This window comes from Alligator sinensis, unplaced genomic scaffold (assembly GCF_000455745.1).
Source record: "Alligator sinensis unplaced genomic scaffold, ASM45574v1 scaffold402_1, whole genome shotgun sequence".
Lineage (NCBI taxonomy): Eukaryota > Metazoa > Chordata > Crocodylia > Alligatoridae > Alligator > Alligator sinensis.
Genome location: NW_005842089.1, coordinates 648,047 through 663,379, shown reverse-complemented (window position 1 = coordinate 663,379; position 15,333 = coordinate 648,047). Strand labels below are relative to the sequence as shown.

The 15,333-nt window shown below is 54.6% G+C and overlaps 1 protein-coding gene across 1 annotated transcript in view; it reads left to right on the top strand.

Moving 5' to 3' along the window:
* Positions 1-15,333, top strand: part of MPRIP (myosin phosphatase Rho interacting protein) — a 127,162-nt gene that overhangs the window by 17,854 nt on the left and 93,975 nt on the right. Inside the window, exon 3 of the mRNA XM_006023929.3 lies at positions 2,788-2,853. Within this exon, the coding sequence (XP_006023991.1) occupies positions 2,788-2,853 (66 nt within the window). The remainder of the gene's footprint in view (positions 1-2,787; positions 2,854-15,333) is intronic.

The window sequence follows — 15,333 nt, the reverse complement described above, 5'->3', positions numbered from 1 at the left end:
CCCAGGCACTGTATAGGCACATGCCAGCTGGTGCATGGATAAAACAGACCTAGGGTGCCAGGGGTTAATGGCATCAGGAAGGATGTAGCCATGGTTCTAGTGTAGATCAGAGCTGGGATATAATCATGGCCCCTGACTCCTAGCCCAGCTCCTGATCCCTGGACCAAACTTGGCTCTGGCCCTGAACCACAACCTGCCCGCTTCCCTCCGTGTGTTTCTGGGCCTGAATCTGCAGCCGGGCTGGAGCAGGGGGAAGGTAGTCTCTTGCCTGACCTGACCATGGTTCATGCTGATTTCTCCATGGAAGGAGATCTGTATTAGCAGGCAAGTGATAGAGAGAGCTGCCATGGGTCTAGAAGCAAGTAGGAAGTTCCCAGCTCTTGGGGCAGCCTGCAGCACTGGTTGGCAGTTGATATTTGCCCTGCAGATCTGGATGGGCATGGTGCATGGGTGTTGTGGGCATTGAGTGAGCATGCCCTGTTTGGGTTGCTGCAGTGATGAGTAAATAAGTGTCCTGACTTAGCTGGGGTTTGGAGCCCTGGGGTAAGAGCTGGGGATACTATATGTGTGTTTTTTCTGACTGATCAAGAAAGTTGGATCCTCCTCTTGGCTGCAGTACCCATCAAATTGCAGGTGCCTTCTTGCCACGTCACCAAGAGCTTCCTAGTGCCCAGGTAGATGTGGACAAATGTGATCTCATGCTCTACCCTGTCCACTGCTTTACCCTCTCTTAGTGTGGGGCTGGCTGTTGAAGCCTATACGGGAACCTGGTGTAGTGGCTTGGGAGGGTGGTATGATAGTTGAGGAGATTATTTCTGCCTGGAGTCTTGTGCACAGGAAGGGTAGCCATCCATATGGCTAGGAGTAGGGAGGGAGGTGTCCAAGCTGGCTCAAAGCTCATGACGCAGCTACATCTTGGGCATTGCTGAAATAATTTATGATGGAGGTGAGATCCAGCCTTTTGTGACCAAAGCCTTAATTTGATCCCTTCCCCCCACCAGTTTGGAAGGTTCCTGGGGGATTGGTCTGAGCCCATCTGCAGGGCTCGTCAATCTGGGCAGTGCAGTGCCTGGCAGGTAATGTGTCCCAAAGGATTTACAGTTCCCAGGTGCTGGGAGCAGCAGGTTGTGAAGATGGGGCTGTTTGGAGTGTACAAACTTCCTGCAAGCTGGGACTTTGGTAACTTGCAGATGGACTAGGGAGCTTGTACTTGTGTCTCCGTCACCCACTTGGAGCGTTCCAGTGGAGCTGTTAAATAGGGCGGTGACTGCAGGGTGCCACTCACTGGGGCTGTGTGGCCATCCCATGCAATTGTGGGAGCCATCCCAACATTGCCTAGAGACTGTTCTGGTGAGATCTGCCAGCTCTGGGCCATGGAGTGGGTGAAGGAGTGGGAAAGACCTTGCAGTCCATGGTGATTTGCACAGTCCCAGGCAGGCTGGACTTCCCTCCCACGCTGCAGGCAGAGGAGATGCCAGGATAAACCCAGGGCAGGCAGGGGCTGAAGGTCAGAACAACTGAGGCCAGTTTGGTCTCCCACAGAGCAGAGGCAGGCAGTGGGCCAGGCATCCTGGGAAGCTGTGGAGGGGCTGGTGGGGTCTTTCTGGGAGGAAAGTGAGCTCTGCTCTCTTTCTAGGCCAGGTTTTCCATTGGGGTCTGGATTTTTTGGCATGGGGGTAGGGGTGGTCAATCCCAACCCTCCTGCCCCTCTAGCCCCTGTGCTCCTCTCCCCTTTCTCCCTGCTGCTCCTGTGAGCCACCTCTCCTCGGAGCCAGTCCTTCTGAGCCACTTCCTGTGTTATCTGAGATGCTGCAGACATAACTCAAGATTTGCCAGCAAGGGGAGGAAAGAAAAACCCAGCTTCTTTTTGGATGCCCATGTAAGGAAGTCAGGCAGTAAATCAGCTTCAGAAAACTCGGCCTGGTGTGATCCAGGCTCCCCCAGCCTGGCAGGATGGCCTGGTGAGAATGGTGCTTTTCAAAGCACCCGTCCCCCGTGACGTTCATCAGCATGTGCCAGAAGGGAAGGCTGAAGGGTTACGCCTGGCGAGGGGTGCTGGGAACAGGCTCCTGCTGGGCAGATGGAGCTGGCAGGCCAAGCAGCTCCTGTGACTTCCATGGCTGAGTGCTGCCAGTTCTAACATGGCTGTTCCCATGTGGCCTGAGGGGTGTTGACCTCGGTGGCACCCAGCCAGATTGTCTTTGCAGTCTGAGGCAGTGGCCTGGTGAGCCAGATTCGCTGAAGTGTTGGGCTAGAAGAGGCTGAGTTCCAGCCTAGATGCTCTTGCAATAGGCTTCCTCCTTAGGAAACCCTAAAATGCTGAGCACATCCCAACCCAGCCCAGTGGTCTTCATGTCGAGTCCATTCTGCTGGTGTGAGAGCTTTCTCTCCTGCAGTCCCTGTCACTTAAAGTAGCTTCCTTGTTATCTCTCTGCCTTCTTGCCTTTCCCTATTCCTGGTTTCTTCTCTTCCTATTCCAGGTCTCTCTCTTTTCCTTTTCTCTCCCTTGCTTGGACTGTCTTTGGTTTTGCAAGCAGGTGAGCAGCCCTGTGAGCCAGCAACTGCATACAACTGGCAGCAAAGCCTTCTGGGGGCTGTGCCTTGATGGGGAGCTATAGAGTGCAGTGTCCGAGCCAAGTTGTCCTGTGGCTGGACTTGTCGTCTGTGAAAGGATCCAGCTCTCTTCTTCCTACCTGGGAGCAGGGAGCCTTGTTTTGTTTATAATGGTTTGTTAGCCCTAGAGAGAAAGGAGCCTTGAATAACTGTCCTGTGTCTTTCCTCTTCCAGAAATGGCAGCGCCGGTTCTTCATCCTCTACGAGCACGGCCTCCTGCGCTATGCACTGGACGAGATGGTAAGTAGGGCCTCCTGCTGTGTTTCTTTGAGGGTAGCTTGCCTGGGTCATAGGCTGGGCCCTGAGGTGGAGGGCTGCAAGGAGGGCAGTCGCAGCCCATGGCACACTGGGTAGCTGCTCTGGGAGCGGTTTGTGGTGGCTGGCATGTTGAGGTGATGAGGGCTGAGAGAAATGGTGCCAATTGCCTGTGGAGCTGGAGACGCATTGGCAGGACCCCCTCTGACCTGGTGATGAGTGCAGGGATGGGGGAGAGGCCTTGCACCATGAAACTTACTGGCACCAGGCTTCTCAAGAGCATTGCAGACAGCCCCGGGTTGTGGGGCATGCATGGCACATCGGGCCTAATGGGCAGGGTGAGCAGGCTTCCACAGCGTATTGCTCTGTTACTTGCAGTCTCCTCTTGAGCCTTGCCCTGTTGCATGTGGTTCAGGCATTTGGCCTGTCTGATGCTGGTCACAGAGGTAGGGCCTGAGGGCTTGCCAAGCATCCCAGCTTAGTTGGAGTTTGTCCTAGTCTCGTCTTCAGAGACCTCCTCCACTACCATCTCCAGGCCCCAAACTGCTGCTGTAACCCTGTGACTCCTTTGCTGTGTTGGAGGAACTCTGGTTCCAGCTGGAAGCACATGGGGTCTGTGTGGGGATACTTTGTGTGCCCCCCATGCTCCTTGGAGGCAAGGTTGAGTAGGGAGTGAACTGTGTGCCTCAGTCCGCCTCACCATCCCGATCCTCGGGGTCTTTCCTGTTCCTGGTGCCCGCAGCTTTCCTTGCTCCTGGCTGGTGCATCCCAGCTCCTGAGCGTTGGGCACTTCTGTTACCAGTGCCCACAAAAAGTAGGTCAGCTGGAACGCTTTCCTGCTTCCACGAAGAGTCGCAGCCCTGTTATCTCTGCTGTTGTTCCTAGTTGCAATTCAGACACGCTCCTCTCTCTCCGGTCTTCAGGGAGCTGGGAGGCTCGGAACAGCCCACTTAGCTGTGCCAGAGCAGCTCCTGCATGATTGGCTCAGGTTGCACATCGATCCTCGAGGGGATAACAAGCCCCTGGGGTTTTACGTCTGCCTGGACTTGGTTTAATGCTTTGCTGCTCAAAGCAAGGCAGAAGGAGGTGTGCGTGTGTGCAGATGAAGGTGTACTGGGATGTGTGTGTGCATGCCCATAGTGTGGAGAAGAGGCAGCAGATGCACACGTGTATGATGTGGGTGCTGTGTGCTCAGGTGTGGAGCTGTGCAAGTCCGTGGTATGGAGGAGTGGGTCAGCCCCGCTGAGACTGACTGTCTCCCACATGCATCCCCATGGGCCCAGCTTGCAGCCCGACCCTGAACTGCTGTCAAAGTGGCTGACGGGTCCCAGCCCAGGTCCCAGCTGTGCAGTAGGTGAGACCAGGAAATCCCCCAGGGCTTCTGGTGGACCCATCCTTGTCATCACTCCTCTGCACAAAGTTCACTCGTGCCTCCAAAGGGGACAGTCCTTGGCTACTTCCCCATTAACGCCCCACCCTGGGGCGTGCCGGGGGGTGAATAATATGCAAGAATTTGGGCCTGTATGTGAGAGCAAAGCACACGATTTCCAAAGTATCTGGTCTGTTTTGTTTTCCTTTGGGGGTTGAAGGTTGATCCAAGCCCCCTAAATAATTTGGACAGCTCAGGCAGGAGCAAGAGAGACGTATAATAAATTTGTACTCTCCCAGCAACCTAGTTCCTCACCGGGGTAATATTTCATGGGGTGATACAACAGGAAGGCAGCTCTGCTGGCTGGTGGGGAAGAGGCCAGACTCCCAGGAAAATCCCTGGCCAAGTGGGGAGGATTCTGGGAAAGCTGACAAGTCCTCCGCTGGCTTAGTGGCTTTGCAGCTTACCCTGGCTGCTTCCAAGGCCATGCGGAGACTGGCTTGTTTTCATAGGCTCTGAATTTCTGAACTCAGTGACAAGTCTGTTGGCAGTGTGGGCAGGCAGTGGGGTCTGGCCTCCGTTCTTATGGTCTCCTGATCCTCCGTGTTTCTGATGTGTTCGGGCACCTCTGAGGGGGAGCCTGTTGGGTGCTCCACTGCTGTTTGGAATAAGTCTCCCCCTTGCCTCGTGAAGGGTGTTGGCCTCCAACATCCCTTGCCCTACAGACTGTTGCCCGTTTACAAGGGTTTGCCTGGGCGCACCTGGATAAAACCCTTCCTTTGTGTTGTTGAGGGCTGAGTGCAGCTCCTTAGCTTTTGTGGGAGGGCCCATGGTAGCTAGCACAGCCTGTGGGCAATCTCCTCCCATGGGCGCACTGTTTTTGTGAGCTTCGGCATACCTGGCATGAGACTAAAGGGGTTCCCATCCCCTGGCCAGGGTGGTGGCTCTGTAGTTAGAGGAGAACTCCCCTTAGCTGCAGAAGCTGGTGCCAGCCTTGGACTACTTGTGCTATCCTCTGAGCAAGAAGGGTGAGGAAATGAGTGTAGAGGGTGGAGGAGCCACGAGTGGTGCCCCCAACTCCCACCCTGGGCTCTGTCCCCTGGTACACGGCCCCTTGCACCTGTAGAGAGGACGGCCAGGTTGAGTGCTGGCGTCTGGGCATGGAAGGGTGCGTGGTGGCTGGCTGGAAGCAGTCATGGCTCCGGGGTGCTCTCTGCTGCAGGGGAAGTGCCGTGTGAGCTGTGAAGGGCAAAGGACCTGATTTGCCAGGCATCTCCAGGGCCGGCGGGGCTTGAAAGGGAGAGGTGGAAAAACAAACCAGGGGAAAGCACGTGAGCCTGCAGTGTGTATATGTGTGCCTAAGGGATGGGCCAAATCCCTTGCCTAAGCCAAGGGCAGCCCTCTCTCCCCATCTGACAGCTGGGTTGCTTGTTCTCCACCTCCCCTTCCAGTCAGCTTCCCTCTTGCAGGTGAGGTGCGTGCAACAGAGGAAGAGGAAAGGTGCGAGTGCCACCAGTATCTGGGCTGCAGTCCTGGCCTATGGGGCTCTTATTCCCAGCAGGAGGGTTCAATCCCCTTCTCCTGGGTGTGGGTTCCTCAGGTTTGGCACCTCCTGATTGTGCTGGTAACAGGCTGCAGAACCGGAGGCAGCTTTGGTGACAGTCAGACTTGTTGGTGAACACTCCTGTCTGCGGTCTTTCTCCCCCCCCACCCCGGGCAATTGGTGGCTGTGTGAGAAGTCACCCCCCATAGCATTTGGGCTTCGTCCTTCAGATTTTGACTTCCGAGCAAGAGCACAGCAGGTGACGTCCATCTCTTGTCTGGGTTGGGGGCTGGGGGTAGTTGTCTTGTGGGCAGTGTGCTGGGGAAGAGACCTGGCTAGTAGGGGTGGGTGGGGATGTTGGGCTCCATAACTGTGACTGCCATGAAGTGGGGCAGGGGGTGCCGAGGAGGGGCTGTCAGTCTATCTGTGGTGAGAGGAGACCCTGGCCCTGGGTGGAAGGGGATGGGGGGATAGATGGATTGGGGGTTGGGCCTGGTTGTGTCCCATCCCTCCTCCTCATCTGAGGCTGAGCCCTCCTTGCTGCCTGGGCTGACACACCATGTAAAAATACCCTCCTGACCTTTCCCAGAGATGGATCCTGCTGCCTGCAGGTCTCTGGCTGGCATTCAGGCTGCTTTAAAGGTATCGTTGTGTTCCCAGAGGATCCTGCGGGAGGCTGCAACGCAGTGACAGCCAGGCTTGCCGGGGTCACGCCATGACCCTGCTGGGCACCGCAGTGGGACTGGAAAGCTTTGGGCTTCCCAGTGGTTTGGCTTCGCCTTTCTCTTTGCTGCCCTGAGGCCCCCTCTGGGTGCTGGGAGTCCATACTATTGCAATGGGTGCCTGCCCTGAGACATTGCTGGGGGCCCAAGACAACGTGGAGCAGTGCAGCGTCTTGTCTTGAGCCAGACCCTGCCCCAAGAGGAGAAAAGTCATGTCTGTCTGCCACGCTGTGGCCAAGGGGGAGAGAGAGGAGTGGCCGAGCCTTCTTCTGGGACCGAGTATGGGAACGTCGCCTGCTGAATGTCCTCTGTGCGAGCCTGGGGGAGTTGTGCTTGCAGAACTGGCTGTCCTGGGACTGGCCACATCAGACACTGGATCTGTTACCTCACGGGTTGAGGAACATGGGGACCCTGCCCCCCTCCCCTGCCTCGCTTCTCACTTCCATTTCTTGCCTTGTCCCTGAGCCAGGCCTCTTCTGGAGTCTGCGAGGGTTTGGTCAATCCCAGATCCCTCATTCCAGCAGTGGATTTATGCCCCTCAGAGCAGACCTGTGTTATCAGGGAGTGGGGACGTGCTGAGCTGACTGTCTGTTTCTGACGTGCTGGGAGGCCTGTTTATAGCAGGGACAGAGAATTTCTGCGTGGGTTTTCTGCAGGTCCCTCTGGGGAGGTCCCATGCATTGCAATGGAAGTTTCCACTCAGGGTCCCTTGTACTTCACAGACCCGACCCTGCCAGGATCTTTTTAAGGAAAGGTTGTTGCTACACAGACGGCATCGGAGCTTTCCGGGGATGGGGGGGGATGCACTTGATCCTCTCCGCATTGAGCTCAGTGGCTTCCAGCCCCTCACAGGGAGACAGGTGGCTCCTGGTTTCTGTGGGTTCCCCCTTTACTGCCTTTTCCAGTCACTTGCTCTGTTGCATCCAGCATGTCTCATACACAGCGCAGTGTCCCTCCTTTATCACTGCTCTAGGAACACCAGCCCACCACGATCCATACAAGCTGCAGAGGAAAGACATACAGCCCAGCAGAATTGGGAATAACATCTTCCAGCATAGGGCATGTGAATCAGGACTCTAGCTTTGGTTTTTCAGGCCACTGTATTCTGTCTTTTAAGTATCAAGGAAAACCTGTGGCAGGGGCTGGAGAGCCATTCTGTAAATAATGAAAATGAATTTCCCCAGGCTTAAGGGCTTGCTGCTTGCGTGGGGAGTTGTTATTGGGAGTAGCTATTTGAGAATAGCTTTCTGTGTGGATGCTCCTATTCAAAATAGGAGTGCCTCATTCTGACTGATGTTTAATCCACTCCCAAATTCGGAACAAGAAGCTCGTATTTAAGGGTAAGAGCATCTGCACAGAGATAATTTGAGCCCTGTGTTGCACCTGAATGAACTTCCCTGGGTAGGTAAGCCTAAAGGCCTGGCTTCAGTGTAAACACATGCTGAGTGTTTCGCCAAAGTGTTTGGCTGAAACAGGGCCTAAACAAGGGCTTCCAAAAGGCACCTGGATTTATCCAGGCTCTACCAAGGTGGACAGGAATTATGGGGGAGAGCAGACTGTGAAGGGGAGGGGGATCACAAAGCAGACCATCAGCGTTATCAGCTCTCCAATACATTTACTAGTTTAATAGTTGCAGGAGCCTCTCAGTCTCCGTTGCCATCTTGGTCCTGGGATTCCCTTGATCAGGGAGTCGGATCTTGTATGACTTGGGACTTTGAACCCCGAGTGTGTGTGTGTGTGTGTGTGTGTGTGTGTGTGTGTGTGTGTGTGTGTGTGTGTGTGTGTGTGTGTGTGTGTGTGTGAGAGAGAGAGAGAAAGAAAGAAGGAGAATTTGCTTCCTTCCTTGGCAGGAGGGGACTTGCAAGCTCCAGTTCCACAAAGAGCATCCGTCTATCTTCTCCCAGCTGCAGGGGGAAGGGAGAGAAGCTGCTGTTGTTCCTTCCCCAGCAGCAGCAGTTGGATTCCTGCAATTCTCTCCAGCGGCCAGGCCTGGCATGGACCCAAGCAGGAAATGACAGCAGCATGAAGGTGCTGTCTTTCATTCAGGAGGACTTGGCGCAGCTGGGGGAGCCGGGGGAGGGTTGAAATAGGGCCAGAATCTTAAAGGATCAGGAGTCCTGTACAAAGAACAACCCAAAGTTGGTGCCTCTTCCCTGCCCCCACAGCCAAGTCACTGGCCCTGGGTGCTGGGAGGGCTCCAGCTGTAGCTGGTTTCTAGCAGGGCTGCAGCTGTGCTGAGCCAGACCTGCTGGTTGTGGGGCTGAGGCAGGAGCCTTGGGGGATGGTGGGGACAGGTTTTGTCCTCCCTGGTGGCTGGGTGCTGAGCAAGTGCAGGTTCTGCAGCCCTGCTCTCACAGCAAGGCCTGGGCGGATCTCGTCTCCTGGTCACGGTCAGTCACAGAAGACTCTGGGCGGGCCTTCGAGGATCTTCCAAATGTGGCTTGGTCATTGGTCTGGTCCTTCAAACTGCCTCCCACATCCCCAGTTGCTTCATGGGATTAGCACGCTGCCCTGCGTTGGGTCGACCTTGTCTGTTGCTGCCTAATCCACGGTGGCTGCAGGCTGTGTTTTTGAGTCGCTGGTGGTGTCCATAGCTCCTAGCGAGGTGCCAAGCGGGGGCTAGTCTTATCTGCTGTGCTTCCACTTGCCTGTTCAAGGCTTGGCCCCAGCTCAGGAGCTGAAGGCTGTGGATGTAGGCAACTGGTCCACTCCTGAGAACTGAGCAGTGCTGGGCTGGCCTTGGAGGGGCACACGTGGAGCAGAAAATAGCATTTGTGTGGCCTGCACATTCAACCAGGGAGCAAATGCTTTCTGGGCTGCCTCCTCATGCTGTCATGGGAAGCATGAAGCCCTCTCCCCCTCCATCCCTCTCTATGTGAGCACCCAGTGCTCATCCCCATGCACATCTCCCCTGTGGCCTTCTCCTTTCTCTATATTGGGCCATGTCTGGCCTCTTTGCACTCTTATTTGTATGTGTTTATTATCCCCTGGGGCCTCTGTTAGCAGGACTGGTGCTGGCAGACTCCCATGGTAGGCAGCAGCCAGCGGGCACAGAGACCTACATGGTACCAGGGGAGCCTGTTAGCAGCTGGGCAGAGACCTCCCAAGCAGTTGCAAAAGGGTATTGAATTGCACAGAGCTGAACCTGCTAGACATTAATTTTGTGGGTCTGGCAATTTTGGCTCCTATTAAAAGCCCAGCAGGGAGAGTGGCTGGAAGGCAGGAGAAATGGAGCCGAGTTCTGGAAGGTGATGGCAGAGGCATGCTCAGCTGTGGAGGAGGGAGCTCCGCTGGCTTTGTCTCTGGCCACTCTTGCTGCTTATTTTTAGTGAGTGACATTTGTTTATCCAACATTGTGACAGAGAAGCGTTTTTTTGCAGAGCATGCATCCCAGTAACCTTCACATGTGACCTTTGCTACAGGATGCCTATCTGTTTTGGAGCTGGGGTCAGGAGCTAATGAAACATGGGCCTGTTTGGAATGGGGCAGGGGGGTTCAGTGTGTGTGTGCGTGCACAGGGTGGGTTACGAGAACTAGCAGCATGCATGTCGGCTATGGTTCTGCTACAGCTCTCACGGCTCCTTTGCGAGGCTGGGCTGCTGGGCAGCCCGGGTGCTTATCCAACTGGCTGCTATCTTAGGCATCTTCTCCTTCAATCCACTTTGTAGAAACCAAAATATCATCCGACCATCATCTGCTGGCAAGGGGGCTTCTTGTCTGTTTGTGTCTTGGGAAGGCTCTGAGTTTAGATGCGTCTCCAGAAGATACTTGGCACTGGAGCCTCTGACAACTGTCCACTAGGAAGCAAAACAAGTGCACATTCTCCGCCTTCCAGCAGCTGAATTTGGACAAGATGTAATTGGAGTTGGCTTCACATTCTCCTGCTAAGCCCTTCTTGGAGCAGGAAGCGGGGTGTTCTTTGCCTGAGCCTCCAGCAAGGAGTGGCATTGCAACAGGACAGTGTGTCCTTAGTCTTTGCCCTCCTGTGGACCTGAGATCAAATCCTAACTTAAGTCACGATGAGAAAATGGATGCTTAGTGGCCTTCTAGGCTCAGCTGTGACTCATCTCGGGGTTGGTTTGCAGCACCTCCTTGGGGGCAGATTGCAGAGGGCTGACCAGGTCAGCACAGAATAGTGTCTGACTGGATGGTGCGGGGGCGATTTGCAGGGTGTCTGGCCAGAGGGTGCCGCCTGTACTGCAGTCCCATCGTAGCTGCAAGCAAAAATGGCACAATGTGTCCCCCTTCCTCACGAGAGCCGGGGAGACGGTGACGTGGCCTCATTTAAAATAGCCGTTTGGGGCTTAGTCATGTGCCGGGATGTGCTGGTTTTGTGATATGATGTGGCCACCTCTCATTGATCCAAGGCCTCTAATTCCTTCTTTCTTGCGGCTCCAGTCCCCCAGGGTCCCTCGGATGCCGGGCCAGTTATGTGTCTCACCACATTCGAACAGCAGTTAGATCGGTCCATGTTGTTGTCTGAGGCTTGCACGAAGCTTCCTTTCACAGCTCTAAAACCCACATGACTGCCCACTTTGTCAGGGGCTGGGAGGCCCTGAGAAACGATTCCCTCTCTGGAGAAACTCCGTCTGTGTGATGAATGTCGTTCACTTGCCATGAGGCCTGTCTGGGAGCCAGATGTTTTGCCTTGTTACATTTTATTGGGTGAGTTTTTATGATGGACTTCAATAGAGCAGGAAGCCAGCATGACGGCTGATGGAGACGGGAGCAGAGATGCCCAGGGGATTGCTAGTGGCCTCTCCTTAACATAGACCCGGTTTTGTTAATTGGGGAGAAGCTTTTGAAGACAGTCCATGGGTTTTGGCATCGGACTCTGGAGCATGCAGGTGCAGGAGGAGCCAGTGGCAGCAGCAAGTTGTGCCTGGGTCCGTGCTAACATCCCAGTGGGAAGCAGAGCAGCCCTTGTTGCTTCAGAGCCGTCTGTAAGGCTCCCTGTGCTGAGGTTCTCCTCTTGCGTGCTCTGAACACCCTGCTCCAATTTGCTTGCTCTCCATTTCTTTTTAACCACTCTGCTAGAAACGAACCTCCTACAAATTGCAAGTCCGTCCTGCTTCACAGCCTCGAGGGCTTGGCTGAGAGGGCTTTGAAAGGGCCTGCCGTTGTGGGACTGCAATGGTTTCATGGGCTGGCATCCTGGCACAGCACCAGGAGGCTTTAAAAGCTGGTCTGTCTAGTGGCCAAGGCTGTTTCTTCTTTACTCTGCAGGGCTGAGCATCATTGAACTGTCTTGTCACTGGCTCAGAGGCCACAACTTGTCTTTCTAGGCATTGCCCATAGGCCCTGTGGCTACTGGAGTCCTATTCCCCTTTCTCAGCCTGGGATGCCAGCTTGAAAGCCAAATCTGGGACCTCAAATGCAAGGGCAGCAGAACAAATAAACACACATGCAGACTTGTAGGTGAAGGTTTCAGGAATTGGCACTTGGTGTGAATACTGCCACTGGTTTTTCTCCCTGTGCTCCATCAAACAGATCTTCTGGCCTCTGCTGCTGGGAACATGAGAGATTGCCCTGGGGTAATAACAGGGCCTGGCTGCCAGCAGTGACCACTAGTTGGCTGCGCTCGGTGCTCTGAGGTTTGGAGGGAGAAGGCTGCACACAGAGGGAAGCGCTTGCCTTTGGGGTCAGTGCTGGTGACTCCCGTTAGTCTTTGGGAGACCCAAGTTACATTCCCATGACCACGGTCCAAAAGCAGAAAGGACAGAGCAGGCATTTACCTGGAAAGTAATGCCAACCCACTGTCCGCCCACTCCTTGTCCTGCTGTTCCTTCAGGATAATTCTCCTGAGCTCCAAACCAATTAGGCTCCAGCTGTACCCACTTAGCTTCTGCTCCCACTCCTCTGCATTGCCCTTATTTCTGCATAGCTGCCCTCATTGCAAACTCCACTGGGAGCCTTGACCCATTCTGGGGTGCTCTGAGGAACTGGCTGTCATGGGAGGCCACGCTTCTAACTGTAACAGATTGCCAGTTGTGTATCATGTGTGGCCTGGGATTCACTGGCCTGAAATGGCACTGCTGGTTTGGGAGGGGTTTAGGAGGGCTGATGGCGCAGAAGGACTGCTGCCTGCTATCGCTGTGTAAATGGAGGCCTGTCCCATGCAGCCAGCACTTCCTGGCAGACTTGGCACAGGGGACAGGAGTGGCATGGGTGTGTGTGTGCTCCTAGCTGACATTCCTTCTGTCCTAGGAGTGATCCTCCTAGGGCAGGAGGGGAGGGCATAGGAACATACAGTGCTGCAGCCCTGCTATGCCTGGGTCTCCTGGCTTCTCAGAGCCAGCCCAGCTCCCAGCACAGCGCAAGGGAGCTGCAGAGCCCTGGACGGAGGCGCTCCCAACCCCGGCTGTAGATTTAATTGTTCTCTCGGGTGATTGGAGCAGTCCACAATGGGTGATGAATGTCCTGCTCTGCTCTCGCTGCCTCAAGATGGATCATGCATGCTTCTGGCTGGAGCTGGCATGGTGCTGGCAGGCTGTATCCAGCGATACCAGTGTTTCTAGGTTAGCAGCTCAAGAGGCTGCTGCCCTCTTTCCTGCAGGGCAGGTATGGCTTGGGCTTTCCCACTCTACCTTGCCATGGCAGAATAAGCATTCCACTTGGTCTCCGTGTCTTATTTCATCCTGGGCCTCTGCTGCTGCTTGCTTTTGAGGAGGAGGATTATTTTGCAGTACCAGGGACAAGCATGTCAAACTCGTATCGCAGACATTTTTATGGCTCTTCTGATTTAAAGCAGGGCCTGGCTCTTGCAAAGAATACCGCTGCTATTCAGCACTCAGCTTGAAAAATAAAGTCCTGCCCAGATTCTGGGAAACTAAAACCAAAAGTCAGGTGTTTTGGGGGAGCCTGTCAGCATGCCTGCTCCCAATGCTCGGGTGAACAAGCTTGCTCAGACACGCAGAAATTCCTTGGTCCAAAGCTCTGGAATCGGCAGAGGTTGCACTGCTTCCACCTCCCATCCCCAAGCCGCCTGCCTTCCCCATGTCTCTCTGTAGCTGCAGGGGGTGGGAGTGGGTGGGTGCACAACCGCTCGAAGTCACGTTCCCATGTAAAAGCAGCAACAATGATTTTAGCTCTTGGCGGTAGCTGGTTCATGTCATTTCCAGACTGACATGCTGGGCTGGCTGAGGTAAAGGGGCTGACACGTTCCCCATGTGGAGGATGGGAAGGGTAGAAGGCGCTGCTTATTGATTCAGGGAAGCCAGGAGGAACATGCAACTCTCCTGCCAGTCCAGCATGGGAGGGTCCTGCAGAGGAAAGAATCTCTGTAGTGGCTGAAGGCTACACGAGCCAGTGAACTTCTGTCCCTCTGAGATGCTAAGTGGCAGGAGCTAGGCATGTTTTGTGCCTTTCCACCAGATTAGTAGATCATTTACATGTACATCCTTTACTCCCACGGTCTCTCGTGCATGTCTTGGGTTTTTGATAGGACTGTGATATAGCAGGAAATGGCTGTAGGTCCCTTTCCTTCAAGTTGAAGCCTGGGAGTTGAGTTACAAAGGCAGCTGCTCCCCAGCACAGGGGGATTGTGCTTGTAAGGTCCTCCTCAGACCATGGCAGGAAGGCTATATGGTATGGGTATCGTGAGAGTTAGCCAATAAGACCCTGGGCCTGGATGAGGTCTCCCGGGCCATCGTAGCCAATCTTTTTGTGATCACAAGCAGTCATTCTCCATGTGATTATCCCCTTCAGCTCTTCAGCCCACCACAGCTACAAACATCCTGTGGAAAAAGCCCCTTGCATGCCACAGATGAAGCAGAGGAGCTGCAAGCACCTCCACTGCCTTAGCACTGCAGTAGCACATTTTACCCTAACCAAGTCCATGCGAGGTGATCCAAAGAGGAGTGGGACCTCTGGTACAGAAGAAAGCAAAAGCTCCCGTGGAAAAGCAGTTGGTCTGGCAGCAGACTAGGCATCCGAGAGGTGTGTCAGAGGTTGCACTGCTTAGAAGAAGGCTCCGCTTAAGGGAACAGATTGTGAAAACAGCCATGTCCTGGCTGAATGCAGATAAACGAGCTGCTTTGAGAGGAGGAGCAAGGGACCAGCTCCCAACTGCTGTGCTGAAGCCCCCCCCAGCTGCAGTGTTATTCGTCATGGACCATTTCACCCCAGGGACAGAGCTTCGGCCAAAGACCACTGGCACCCTCCGAGCTCTGTTGGGTTCTGTGCAAGCACCACCCTTCCCTCCAAAACTCTCTGCGTGCCATGAACCTCAAGGCTTATTATGCTGGTGCCATCTGCCATGTGTTGAGTAGGCCTGGTGGCATGAGGCCGGTGTGGCTCAGAGATCCTGGGGGAAGTATCCTGTGGCAGGGGCTGGCATGAGAATGGTGTCAGCTTGGGATGGAAAGCAGAACTGGGAAGATGGACCATGCCCAGGCTACATGAGTGACGAGCACAGCAGCACTACACACTCGCCCTGGCTTTTGTTTTGATTGCTGCTGCCTATAATTAGGCGTCTGGAGCGCTTTCTAAACAGAGTTCTGCTGAGTGGGAATACCATCATAATCCCTGCTGGTTTGTAGAGGGAGAGGCCGCGCACGGTTCAGGGCTCGTGGCCCTGCACTGAGCTGGGGTTATGTCCTCTGCGCCCTGGGGAGTCCGACTGGTGGTTAGAGTAGGGAGCTGGGCGTTAGAACTGCTGGGTTCCTGGCCTTGACTTGGTGACTTACCCCATGCACTTGGGCTGGTCCTGATCTCTGTGCGTGGGTTTGCTCCTCTGTCAGGTAGGGATTGTGGCCCTCTGTCACTTGGGGGGGTGGTGAGGTTTGGCTGTCACATGTAACACTTAGTTTGTTCATCCTGTTGGAATCATT